Source organism: Gymnogyps californianus, chromosome 5 (genome assembly GCF_018139145.2).
Source record: "Gymnogyps californianus isolate 813 chromosome 5, ASM1813914v2, whole genome shotgun sequence".
NCBI lineage: Eukaryota > Metazoa > Chordata > Aves > Accipitriformes > Cathartidae > Gymnogyps > Gymnogyps californianus.
Genome location: NC_059475.1, coordinates 26,930,481 through 26,944,139, shown reverse-complemented (window position 1 = coordinate 26,944,139; position 13,659 = coordinate 26,930,481). Strand labels below are relative to the sequence as shown.

The 13,659-nt window shown below is 47.2% G+C and overlaps 1 protein-coding gene across 1 annotated transcript; it reads left to right on the top strand.

Moving 5' to 3' along the window:
* The first annotated feature begins 1,322 nt into the window (after nt 1-1,322).
* Nucleotides 1,323-13,649, top strand: LOC127016838 (transmembrane protein 178B-like). Its single transcript, XM_050897585.1, has 4 exons — nt 1,323-1,695; nt 8,882-8,995; nt 10,265-10,402; nt 12,119-13,649. Exons 1-4 carry the CDS (start codon nt 1,323-1,325, stop codon nt 12,361-12,363), a joined length of 870 nt encoding a protein of 289 aa, XP_050753542.1. The 3' UTR covers nt 12,364-13,649.
* The last annotated feature ends 10 nt before the right edge of the window (nt 13,650-13,659 follow it).

The window sequence follows — 13,659 nt, the reverse complement described above, 5'->3', positions numbered from 1 at the left end:
CCTTTCAATTTGTCTGCCTTGAAGGCACTAACGTGCAGCTGCATGGATGGTAATTCCATCTGTCCAGTGCAAACTGCTGAAGAGGATCATGCTGAAATGTGGTTAAAACAAGCTTTGTCTGTGGTTGCTGCACATTTCCACCAGTCATAGTGCTCTGGGGAGAGTAGTACTACTCTGTTCGGGAGAGGTGCTGGGGAGGGCATTTAGGTTGTGCTCAGTGTGGCCAAGAGAGCAAGAAGTGACAAGGGGTGGGGGGGGATGGATCTGAATCTCCTACAGTTGAACAGTTGCTCCTGGGAAACAATTTAAAGTACTTTTAACAAATAAAACTAAGTATTTTAAAACTGGACATTAAATTTGTAATTTAGACTTACCATATCACTAGATCATTTTATCTGGAGGCCAGAATTGAAAAGATGATGCCGTAACAACTGGCTTTGGGGATTGATAGTGCTGCTGGAGGAACAAGTCCCATAGAACAAACAGGATCAAAAGGGATTTTGTGCCCTTGGAAATGTTGCATTTAACTAATGGCTTCGATTCAGCCTGCTTCTCATTGCATAAAGTAGATTGACGTTTTTCCGCTCTTCAGGCCTTATTTTCCATTAACTGATAATGAAGGGTTGAGGAGAAATCGTAATCAAATGCCAACAACTGCTGTTGCTAGCTGTGTTTGTATTTCATCCACGTTTTAGAAACTGCTTGATCCTGTGGGATCTCAGTGTTAGCAGGACTGATCTCTGCCCTTCTGCCCTCCGGGCAGGCCAGCCGCGGCGGGTAGCTCTGGTGTTGGTTGGAGGGGCGAGTACGAGGCAAGAGGAGGCCGCGGAAAAGGTTGGGGGCCGCGCTCACCCCTTCCCCCCGGTCGCACCCTGGTAGCTGCCGCTCCCGCCTGCCCGACGGCCGGCCCGCGGGCACCCACACACCGCCTCGGGGCGAGAGATGGACTCCCCCCGTGGCCGTTGTTGGCCGTTAGCGCGGCCGTTGCCCCGCGCGCGGGCCATGAGGGGCCTCGTGCCGCGGAGCAGGAGCCGGGGCTGGGCCCCCTCCCTGGGCGCTGTGGCGGGGGGCGGCGTCCCTCGACGTGGCGGGAGGCGGCGAGCGGCCCCGGGACCCCCTTGAGACCGGGCCTGGAGTGCCCTGGAAGCTGCACCGGTGCAGGACCCAGCTCGGACCGCGGCCCGGGCGGCGCCTGCCGCGGCCTGGCGTCAGGGAGTAGGGGGCGCTGGCCCCGTTTCCCTTCCGGGGGCGGCGCGGCGGGCGGAGGCCCCCAGCCCGGCTGCAGGGGAAGCGCCCGCCCCTGCCGCCCCCGGCGCGGTAAGATGGCGGCCGCGGCTCAGGCGCTGAGCGGCTCCGGGCTGCTCCTGGCCGCCGCCGCCCTCGCCCTCCTGGCCGTGGCCATCGGCACCGACTCCTGGTACGAGACGGACGCGCGACGGCACCGTGAGCGCTGCCGCGGCTTCGGCCACAAGCGCAGCGACCCGCCCGGCTCCATGTCGGCGCCCAGCTCGCACCTGCCGCTCCGCGCCCGGCCCCCGCGGGCCCTGCTGCCCGGGCGGCCCCCGGCGCCCGCGCCGGCCGCCGCCGCTCTGGACTCGCACTGCGGCCGCCGCTTCAACTCCACCGTCTCGGGGCTCTGGAGGCGCTGCCACCGCGCGGGCTACGAGCCGGACAGCGAGGAGCTCATCCGGAAAGGTGCGGCGACGGAAGGGTGGGGGCGGCCCCGGCCCGGCCCGGCCCGGCCCCGGCCCGGCGGGGAGGCAGTGGGGGCTGCCGCTGTCCGTGGTGCTGAGCGCGGCTGCCGGCGCGGCCCGGCCGGGGCCCTGGGTCTGCGGGCGGAGCCGCGGCTGCCGCTGCTGCGGCATGAACAGGCCGGCGGGAGGCCGCGGATGCAGCCCCGCACAGCCCCCATGGCTCCGGGTGTCCCTGGCGTGCGGGAAGCGGCGAGCGTGGCCCTGACCCGATCCCGGGGTCTTGTACGCCTCCCTGTCTGCTTAAAATGCTGCACTGCTGGGTGGGACCACGTCCTCGGAGAGCCCCTTCTGTGGCCCAGTGCAGGGCCTGACACTCGAGCAAGGTCTCTGTAGGCATTCTCCTAACCCTGACACCTTCTTGTTATTGAGCGCTGAGAAATGTACAGTATTGTTTATAGCTCTGTGATGTTTGCAGCATGGGGAAAGGGACCTGTTGTTCCTGTTCTAGCATAGAGATGTTCTTGTTGCTGCAGTGGACTGCCAGGCCTTCATGGTGACAGATCTCACTCAGGGCTACGGGGTGACAGGAGAGAAAGCTGTGGATCTTCTACTATTGTGGTGCATGGTACAAAGACAAGCAGTTCACGAAGTATGAATAAAATTCCTGGACTGGATGGTACAAATAATGTGGTGGGCTGTCCCATTAAGCCAAAATAAATGACATATAAAAAAAGCTTAGGATAAGAAATGCCGTGTATGGTTAATGATAAATAACAGGACTTATTGTTCCAGCAGATACACATTAGCACAGGGAGAGCAGGAGTTAGGAGAAGTGCTTCCATTGAGGCACAAAATGGAAATGCTATCTTAAGAAAGTGGGAGCAGTTCTTCAGTGTGGCTTCCAACTGTGACGCTAGTCCTGCACAGCAGAGAATGGATAGACTGGCACTGTGAAGCTTAGCTCGTCTTTGTCCATTCTTTCCAATGCACAGCAGTGACTCTTACTTTTAGAAACTCTAGTGCTGTGTGATTATCTTCTTTCTCTATTTAATCTCCTAGGATCCATTTTATGCATTTTCATTTTTATTTCCATGTTGATCTCATTTCACTAAAAGGCATCTCATTAATTTCTTTCTATTAATTGTGCCTGTAATGTAAAGTATTTATCTATTTTTTTGCTTCACAGCAAGCCAAATGCTTTCAGCTCCCATTGAGATTAGCAAAGGTTGGGGGAAGGGATGGGAAGAATACTAGGTTGGTCCTCAATACTTCTATTTCTGAGATATTTTCCCAACACCACAACGGTCAGAGAGGCTAGAGTCTGCATTCTGCATGCACAAGGGCATTACAGGGTGGTGAATTAACTTCCTCAGAGTCTGATGTGTAAAACTGGAGGAACTCTAAATCCAAAAGATTTTCCTTCTACTTTATCTTTTTCTTCAGCTCTTCTAATAAAAGACCTTGCCTTTCCCTACAAACCTTGCTTCCCTCATATTCTTTGCCTATTAGGTCTGCAGTTGCTACTGTAAAGATTTATGTTTTATCTTATAGATGGAAGTTATTAATAATAGTTCTTGTAGTCAGATCTTTAAATAGATATGACTCTCTTCTTATCCCTTCCCCTGACCTGCTTTACTAGGAGCCTTTCCTTGTTCCTGCTGTATCTATCTTTTCTCTGACAACTGTGATTAAGCAGCCTTTGCTGGCCGATGGTCAGGTGTGGCTGTCGCTGAGCTGTTCTCTCAAGCACGACACTAGATCTGGGGCTTCCAAAAGAAAAAATGGGCATTTTTTTCCTACTGTGAGCTGAAGGTCACTACTGTACACCTCTGAAAGTCCTACTTTCTCATCCATTTGCAGTAAGTTTTCAGCTAGCTCTTTGGTGATTTGTGATGCCTTCTTATATTCCTAATATTCCTTAAACTAGAGATTTTTATAGGCTTTTAGTGACAGAGGAGTAAACTTTTTTTTTTTTTGGTGACAGTCCTGTGGTAATTTTGGTTTGGGTTTATACTCTCCATTTTGCTAGTACCTCTGGAATAAGGTTTCTTTCCTTTCTGGGTTTCTCTTGAATTCTGAATAAATTACTAAGTCTGTAAGTACCCTTATCCATTTAGATAATTCCATGGATTTCTAGTCCTGTATTTATCTACTGCTATAAATAGAAAGCAGTTCTGTGGAAACTTTCATACTTGAGCATTTTAGCTGATGATGCATATACATGCATACATTTATATATCCAAAATATATATTTTTTAAAAAATTTAAAATATATTCACTTCATATATTTAAAAGGAAAAAGCAGGAGTTAAAAAATGTAGTGCAAAACTGAGAAGTGGGAAATGTTTAAATGTAAGAGGGGAATGATGTGTGGGATTTTTCTTAAAATGCAAAATCACCATTTTGGAACTGTGAAAAAATAGATCGTTTCATTTTAAAAATACAATTAAGAAGGCAAAAGAAGAAATAATATACAAACCAAATGGGGAAAATAGAGATTAGCAATCAGTAAAAGATAGCAGCCAAAGAACTGAAACACTTGGTGGGGAAACTAAGGATCTGTGTGTGTGTAGGGAGGGACTCTGTGAGTGTAAGAACTTGAGCACTATACATCATCTTGTAGAGCCTGTGCTATGTGGATTACACACTGGATAACTGATGCTGCAACAAAAACCTTTTGCATGGAGAACCCTTAAGTATTGAGGTCCTGCAGGGATTTATTACATACTGTTTAATGGTCTTCTCTATTAATATGAAAAAAGTGTTGCTTACGAAGTGGTGACAGTAGAAAATGATTAATTAGGAAAGATCCATTCTAAGAGGCTGCTTTGGATAACTTGGTGGATTCATTTGAACAACATGCATTTTAACACCAGTAAATTGAAGGCATTAAAAAAGAAAAGGTTCATCACTGTTCATAATCTGGGGATTTTGTTGCTTTTCAAGCTTGCTTTGAAAAGACTCTGGGATCGGACTGGTACGTGTCACATATACTGGGCAGAAATGACTTCTTAGTACCATGATGTAGCTGAGAAAGTGAGAAGAACCACTGGATGCTTAAGCAGAGGAACACAACAGTTTGTGGCAGTAACGAGGCCCTTGCGAGAAAACTGCTCAGTCCTGGTGTCTGTAGTTCCCATCCTTTCCAACTGATGATAAATTGGAAGCGTTACAGGAATGACTGTGAGGTCTGTAGAGCATCTATTATAGTCGCGTATTTAATAAACTCAATCTGTTTGGTCATGGCCCTTGGTAAGTATGATCTGCCAGTAAATATGATCTGTAAGAGTTATCATGGTGTTTTAAAGGAAGGTTGATTTAACAGATCTAGAGGCCTTTGGGTGATGATGTGGACAGTGATCCCATAGCTGTGATGCTCTCCACAATCCTGGGCAGAAATGGTAGGAATAGGCCAGGGAGCTTCAGTGGCCACTTGGTCCTGGGGCATGAGGGAGGGGAGGGTCAGAGCTCATGTGGTAGCTCAGTGTTAACTGCCCATGGCTGCTCCCTGGCCTTGCTCATGGTGAGAAGGAGAGGGTCTCTCCCAGCTGTGTGAGAGCCAAACTGCTCTAAGATAGGACTGGGCCAGACAGCAGAACTGAAAATGAGAACCCCTCTGTTTCCTTCTCATAATGCTGGCACATAGGCAGTGTAGAGAAGAAAACCCGCATGTTTCAAAGTCAGAGAGACACAAAAACTAAGCTGGGAGAAAGTTGGGGTGTGCTGAGCCCAGGATTACAAATTGAATGTGTCACAGCAGGCCTGGGTCTGGGTTTCCAGGTGTCTGGCAGTCCAGGGACAAGGGGCCTGTGCTCTGCCTGGGTATCTGGAGGTCCAGAAATTCTTTCTAGCCAGCATTCTCTGATCTTTCCCAGCCTTCATGTTCAGTCAGGAGAAAGGACTCATCCAGGGACACTCACATGTAGTGTCTCAAGGGTTGTGAGAGGGTATGGGAGGGGAACCTGTCTGCAGTTGCAATCCTGGGGGGAAAAAATACCACATTGAGGACAAGGTGTGAGAAACAATGTTGGCCATGGGAGGGCACAGGCGTGTAGCTCTGCCGTGAAAGTGTCAATGTGACACTGCCAGATGCAGTTCATTGCTTCTTATGTTTATTTTTTAATCAAGAAAATTGCACATGCAGTGCAACTTTCATAGTGTTCTTTTAACGCCCCTAAGAAATGCTAGGATCAGGCTGTCTGTGTAACCTTTTTCTTGTACATGTGCTTTATGGTAAGCTAATGACATGAGCACCTGCCCGCTTCTGTCCTGTATTCTCAACTTACTCGTGTGCCAAAAAAGACAACGCTCACTTACTTGTTGTTCACACGACTCCATTCTATTCAAGCCCTTGCCTGAAGGCAAAGTTTTTAATTTTGGCAGGCTTTCTTACGGTGCTCGTCTGAGTGTTATAAACAAAAGTGAAATCACTTTGCTAGCAGGTTTCTGAAATAGAGGGCAGGATGCTGTCCCTGTTTTATAGACTGCGATTTAAGGTCTGTAAGGGCTTAGGACAAAGGATTATTGGAGTACCTTTGAAATACCTTTGACTTCGTGATAACTTTGAGACTGCAAACCTGATTTTGATTTTTTTTTTCTTTTTTTCTTGAGTACTTAGAGAACAAGGTGTTATATCACTCTAAATGCAGCCCCGTGGAGTACCTGGCTATATTTGACTGCATAGCATCTCTGCGAATTAGACTTAGAGATTCCCTCAGAAAATGGGAAGCATGAACTAGTAAAGTCTGGCTACTGAGGATTGCCTGGGTGCATGTTATAATTTTCTGGGAGAAAGTGGGTAGGTATTCAGCTGGGAGATCACCCTCACTGCTTCCCTGATCCTCTGACTCTCTTGCCTACCTGTTTCAGCTTTTCTAGCAGACCTACAGAGAGAGGCCTCCCTTGTTTTGCCTATGGTGGCTCACACCAGAGCAGGTCCAGCCTGTGCTCTCAGAGAAATGGGAATCTTATTGGAAAAGTGGCTTGTGATGGTGTAATCAAAGGCTGTCACCAAGCCCATGGATTAGAGGTCAGTGCTGAGCACAAACCCTAAAATTTACTAACTCCTGAGCTCTTCGTTTTGCAACCTTGCTATTTTAATATAATTTTATGTGCTACCTGCATAAAATTAGCACTTTGAATTCTGGGGAAGAAAGCATTAGGAGTAAAGTTTTTAAACCAGAGGCAGAATGAATTGATATTTGAAAACTTCTAAATAACCAGATTTGTATAAGAAGGTGGAGAGGGTTTACTTTTAGTCTACATGTAAACTCTTGTAATAATACAGAGCAAAGATTTTCTCAGTGACATTTTAGCTGAGGAGTCCATAGCTTTGATCATAAGGGATGTACGTCTCTAGTCTTTGATTTTTCTTTAATGAGCTATAAAAGTAGTAATCCTTGCTCTTATATAAAATACTACTTCATATATAGTAATTTTATAATCAGAATATGTAAGTGCGTACATCTTACTTTTAATGAATCCAGTGCATTGTAATCTAAAATCCGATGTCATTAGTTTGTACCATAGACATATTTCTGAACAACACATGTAAATCATTTCAATATTGAAATTGAATTCAGTCAATAGTTATAGGAGAAATTAAATTAGATACTGTGATGTGCTCTGTACGGCCTAAGTTCTTAATTCCGATGTTTACAGAGCTTTTGCAAATGAATTGGCATCCTCTGTTGCTGGGTGTCTTGCTGATCCATTTGCTCAGGCAGCACTACAGACTTGTCCTGAAATAGCCTCAAAGAGGGTGCACTGTTCCGCAGGGTGAGGGCGAATGGCTGAAGGTGAAGGGCAGCAACTCTGTGTAGCGGTGTATCACTGCCAGTGCTCTGTGGTGTTGGGGGAGGCGGCAGGGAACCACAGCAGGGGAAGGGGGTGGTGGGAAGGAAAGCCGAGGATGGGGGGCCCACTTGAAATGCTTTGCTGCTCAGAGGCTTTTGGAACTCTAGCTTTGAGTTTTCCCCTTTTGGGGCATGTTCTGTACATGTCTGCTTGTTCCACTCAGTAATAAATGTCACTGTTTTGTTAATGTGGGGAAATTAAGATCACCTTTCCCTCCCTGGCCTGATGGCTGGAATTGGCTGGGCCTCTTCTGTGCAACTCCTAATCTTGTGAAGCTGGGGCTTCCTCTTTGCAGGTCCTTGCAGGAACCAGGTCAGTACAGTCCCAGTGAACATTATTAGAGAACAAAATCCTGCTTCCCATTGCTGCAGGAGCAGCACACAGCCCTTTTCTTCTCCTGGGTTTTCTAGTGTCTTTTGCAAAGCCGATCACTGAGTCTGCAGCTCCCTGCTAGTGATTGTTCACCAGCTTAATTAGCTCACTGGCCAACTGATTGTTTCTGAATGGTTCTTCTGCCCCAGCATTCAAAGAGCGGTAATGACCCTGTAGCCATTGTTTAAGGGGAACTTTTTGTACTATTTATCTCTCTTACCTTTCTGGCTGTTCTCTTCTACCCCACCATCCACGTTTATTCTCCCCCACCCCGGCCCTGGCTTTATTTATAACAGGGAGGGCAAGGCACCTTCCTCTCCCTCCACTCCCAGTATCTTCTCTGTTATGGGTTGTTTTCTAAACTAAAAATCCCTTTCAGGAAGAGCATGCATGTAGGTTCATATTTGCATCTGGGGTACACTTTTCTTTAAGCTATAATGGAAACAAGCCTGCTTGGGTACTATTGTTCATTGAAAGTAAAGCAAAGAGCCAATGACTACTGGAGTGAATTCAAACTTTTCTCCCATGCAGTTTACCTCCCAGCATTCATTCAAAATTTTCAAAGTGATTCAACTCTGTCTTCTTAGAGACAAAGCAGTCCTGTTGGTACTCGGCTATGTTCTTGTCTCCTCAGCCATCCCAAAGAGATCATACCAGTTCCTCTACAAAGCTTCTGGAGCTGGTTTTGGTGACTGTCATTACTGTTTACCTTCAGCTGTTCCTTCCTGGAGCCTGCCTGGGTCAGCACCTTGCTCCCTCTTTGCCGGTGTTCTTTGTAGCAAGGCTCCCTCCCCTCCTAATCCCCAAAGCCTTTGAAGTAAACAGCTCTTTTTTGGTTACATTTGCTCTGTTACTGAACTAAGGCTTCCCCTGTGTGAGCTCTGCTGGGCCCACCAACTCAGCAGCATGTGCAAGGCACAGGGGTTGCATGCTGTTTCACACTGATGTCTCTTTTACAGGAGTTATTCAGCGCTGCACTGCTGTGAAGTACCACTACACCTCCAGCTCTCTGCCTCGCAACTTACCCATCAACATCACAAACACCATCCGGCAGGATGAGTGGCATGCACTCCGTAAGTAACCCAAAGCAGCGTACGAGACTGTTTGGATTACTTAATGCCTTAATGCAATACCAAGTGAGGGCTCTGAATCAGCTAGCCGTCACTAGGCTCTAAGCATAAATACATGTTTGTTAGTGAGGAAGGGCAAGCAGTTGCAGTATAATTGGAAGGGGACATGAGATTTGGAGGGGCTTAAGCGGTGAATTCAGGAATACAGGCATGTGTGTAGTGTGTTGCAAGGTGTAATCATATTCTGGATCTGGGGACAGACAATTCATAGCTGGCTTACAGCAAAGGTGCTGCATCACCGTATAGTCTGTATAGATCTTGTTGCATTTTTCTGTGTGCATACCAGTGACCTGGTGCAGCTCCCTGGCAACCAGCTCTTTCAGGGAACATCTCAGTTTGTCTTTGCAACCTCCTGTTACCAGCTCCTGGCCCACAAGCTGCCTCATGCCCAAGTCCTTCTCACACAGATGACTGACCTGTAGCCTATCACTGAGAATGATTTAATCAGTTTTTTCTGCTCCTGCTTCTCTCTGTGTTTGTTTTCTGGTTCTATTGCCTCACATAATTCTGCCTAGCCCCTGTCATGTGAGCCTCAGTGCTGAGGAAATCCAGCTAGAGACTGAACTAGGAGGAGACAAGAACAGCACTTGTATTATGGATGACAACAAAGTGCTGTTCATATCACTGGTGCCCAAGGTTTTTTTTGGAGCTTGTTACTGGAGTTGTTCCCATCATACTGTATTGATCTGCTGTCTGCTTCTGTCCTCCCACTATTCCACTTTTCAGTTCACACTATCTGCCTTCCATGCGGTAGTCCTTTACTTCTCTTCAGCGTCCCCTCTCACTTCTTTTATTTCTGTTTTCAGCAGACACTCACCCAACAAACTCCATCCCAAAGAAACACACCACACACATAAAAAAAAAAAAGCCCTTGCAGTACTAACATTTACAAATCATTGCTGACTTCATAATGCACCCCTTCTGGCCCATGTTGGGGAGCATTTGGCCAGTATTGCTCTTGATCAGGACAGAAATGCTCCCTAGTTGTACAGTGCCCAGCAGAAGGGAGTCAAGTTAGCTGGATTCCCTTAGTTTCAATGTAATGGGCAAACTGTCTACCTCAAAGAAGCTACAGGAGGCGGAGTCCGCGGGTGAAATATAAACTTTAGAACCAGCAAATCTAAATCTGTCTGGACTCTCCCCTGGCTGTCCTGTCTGGGTGCCGCCATCTTCATGTCTTCTTTCTTGCTTTTCTCCTTTCTCTTTCCTCAGATCTGCGGAGGATGACAGCTGGCTTCATTGGCATGGCAGTCTCCATCATCCTGTTTGGGTGGATCATTGGTGTGCTGGGCTGCTGCAAACAGCAGGAGCTCATGCAGTATGTGGCTGGGCTGCTCTTCCTAATGGGAGGTGAGAACCTTTCGCTTCTACTCCTGAAGTCACCAGAGTCAGTATTGCTGGCTAGGGAGGTGCTCTTAAAAGTAAAGTCAGCCCACAGCAAACACATGAAGCAGTTCTTTAGTGCAGCAAAGCACCAGCACTGGGCAGGAGCTATGCTTGCATGGGTATTTGCATGTTTCTGAGTAGACCTCGCTGTATGTACACGAGCCTTCTGCTCTGGAGAGCTGGTGTGTAGCCACAGGGACCATGTGCACAATGAGCACAGTCCTCTTGCCTGCTCTGAGTGTGTGGAGCCTGCGGCTCCTGTCAGACAGCTCAGCTCAGTTTTCACTAGGGCATCTTAACAAACAAACAAACAAACAAACAAAAATGAATGGAGAGCACCTTTCTGCTGCACAAAGGTGCTCACATCTTTGGGTAACAATGAAGTCCAAACCCAGCCAAGCCTGGAGAACATTGGCCCAGTGGTAAGGGCACGAGCTCAGTGCTTGCCAGGAGTGTTACATCTGTTCCTCCTGGCTGGGAGCGGACTTTCTGCATGGCCAAAGGGGCATAGTAGCAACAAATGCACCAAAAGGGTGAGCTACTGCGATGCTCCAAGGATGGGGACTCTTAAATTGCAAGCAGTAAATAGGCAACTTTCAAGTATGAAAAATGAGGCTCTACTTAAAAGCCAGAGCTGCTACCCTAGAGGCCCAGTGTCAGCATCTATAATGGCTGCAAGCAAGGAACTTGGTGATATAACAGCATCTATATCAATTAAACAAATAGGTGTAGCACTGGTTTGGTGCCACTTTTGGGCAGAGGGGGGAATCTTCCCTTGCCATAAGTAAGCCTCCTCAAGGAGTGTTTTTGGGGAACTGCACAGAAAACCACCCTGCTGACATGGCATGATGCTAGAAAGGCTGGAAGTTAGGCTTGTGCTGTCCTTGATCATCTTATGAGCTGCTTAACTGCAGTTTCCTTTGGGAACATTTTCATTTCTTTATCACACAGCAGTGAGAGAGTAAAGGATTATAAGTGGAACAGGTAGACAGGGTCCCCTTTGAGTGCTTCTGCACTTACCGTGATGGGCATGCCGTCAGCAGTAAGAGCTGTCATTAGTATTTAGACACAGATCCAGAGCTGGAGAGAATAGAATCATCACCTGGACCTTGAGTCTAGTGTACTAGTGTATATTAGACATATTAGAGTGCCTTGTGCTACAAGTTTCTTTTTGGCTTTTTTGCTCCTCTATATAGGTGCTTAGTGAATGTGTAGCAGATGACAAAATCCTGGGCACTTTATATGGACCTAGGCTACAGCTGGTGGGAGTCTGAATGTTCCTAGTAGAAACCAAGCAGTGCTGCACTTTGCAGCCCTGGACTTCAGCTATTTACCCTCCATAGGAGAGACTGCTCAAGTACTGTCCGGAACCTGATGACATTAGTCATTGGAAATAAAGTCTCAGGAGAATTGAAGCATGATGAACTACACATGACTGAGTTTGAAATAGCAACAGAGGGAGCTAAGGCAGTATTGGTTATTTGTGAAGTGAGGTATCCTGTAGTCCTACGTATTTTGCCTCCCCCCGCCCCCGCCTTGTAAGAAGAGTGACCGGTAGGACTACCAAAAAAAAAGAAAAGGGGGGGGTAATTCTTGATTTTGACAATACCTAGGGAAAAAAACAGAGCATAATTAACCTGTCTGAGGGCAGTGTAAAACCCTCTTGCTTTTCTCCTGCAGGTACATGCTGTATCATCTCACTCTGCACATGCGTAGCTGGGATCAATTTTGAGTTGTCTCGCTATCCTCGCTATGTCTATGGGCTGCCAGAGGACATCAGTCATGGCTATGGCTGGTCCATGTTCTGTGCCTGGGGAGGCCTGGGCCTCACCCTGCTGGCTGGATTCCTCTGCACATTGGCCCCATCACTCAACACTTCTCGGGCATCCATACAAAAACCCAGACAAGAAAATGGGGCCGTGTGACCTCGGAGGGAGTGAGGAGAGACTCTGGAAAGCGCAGCCTGGGCAGAGCTGTGGGTTAACACCAGGAAGAGGTGGCATGTCAGCGTGTGGAGAGCAGTGCCATAGCTGTGGAAATACCAGCCCATGGGATGCTGCTACAGTCTCCAGTCGCGGACACAGACATTGCAAGTAACTCCAGGTTTGAATTATTGGCGATTTGCTCATTGATGGTTTAAGGGGGACAGTTCTTTTGATTTCTTTTTCTTCTGTTTACAAGGGATTAAGTCCAAGGCTGTGTCTTTTTTTGTGCTGTTTTTTGAACTGTACCTCCATGGTCCTGTTATTGTCCAGTTGTAAGGGATGTTTACGCACCAACTCTATTGCTGCAGGTCTGTGTAATTCAGACCCAAATTAGGGCAAGGAGCTATCTGAAGTTGGCTTGAACACTTTTGCAACAGGTGTGTCTAGTGTTGGCTCAGGCCATCATTTCCCAAAAGAACCTTGATTTAAGCCGAGGTTTAGGCCAAAGAATTAGCCCATTCTTAGTATTAATTCATTTAAATCAGAAATCTGTGCTATTCCATGCTGTGGTATCAGCTGTTTACTCACTACTAAAGCTGTTTCCAAAAGGAGCCGGCTGTAACTGAGCAGCAAGACTCTAAGAAAACTCTTACTGGCTTTAGGAAAGGAGGGGAAAGTTTTCCTCAGCTTCTTACACAGGTAAGGTTAATCATTTGGCTAACTAACATACCCTTGTTTTAATGGGGAGATGTATGCAACATGCAGCATATAACTATTCCACTAGAGGCCAGGGTATATTTCTGAAAGTGTGTCATAGTTTGAGCTGCTGGGATCAACTTTCACCCCCCAACTAACTTGTGGGTGCAACTCCTGTTCTGTGAAAGGAGATGAGTAATTCTCCCCGAGCTCAAATAGCAGTACTGCTAAAATAGCAGAAGATGTACAGCCCCCTCTAATATTAATGTCCAAAGGAACCGCAATGTATTTTCCTCAGGAACGCGTGGCTTCTGCTCACTTCACCACTCACCCCTTTCTAATGTCAAATGCCCCCTGAGCACAGCGTGTCAAGAACACGCATGCTCCGCTGGAACAAGCTCCCTCTCCAAAATGGGCAGTAAGGACCTTGGAACCAGTGCAAGTACTAGGGCTAACTCAGGAACATCAGCCAAAGTACTCTGGGGTGCATTTTTCTTTCATTCATCTGTTCTTTCTTCCCTCACATCCCTGCCCCTCTCCCAAGCGTCCAAAAACTGCACAGGTAAAGATGAGATGGCCAGCATTTGGAGATGTTTACAT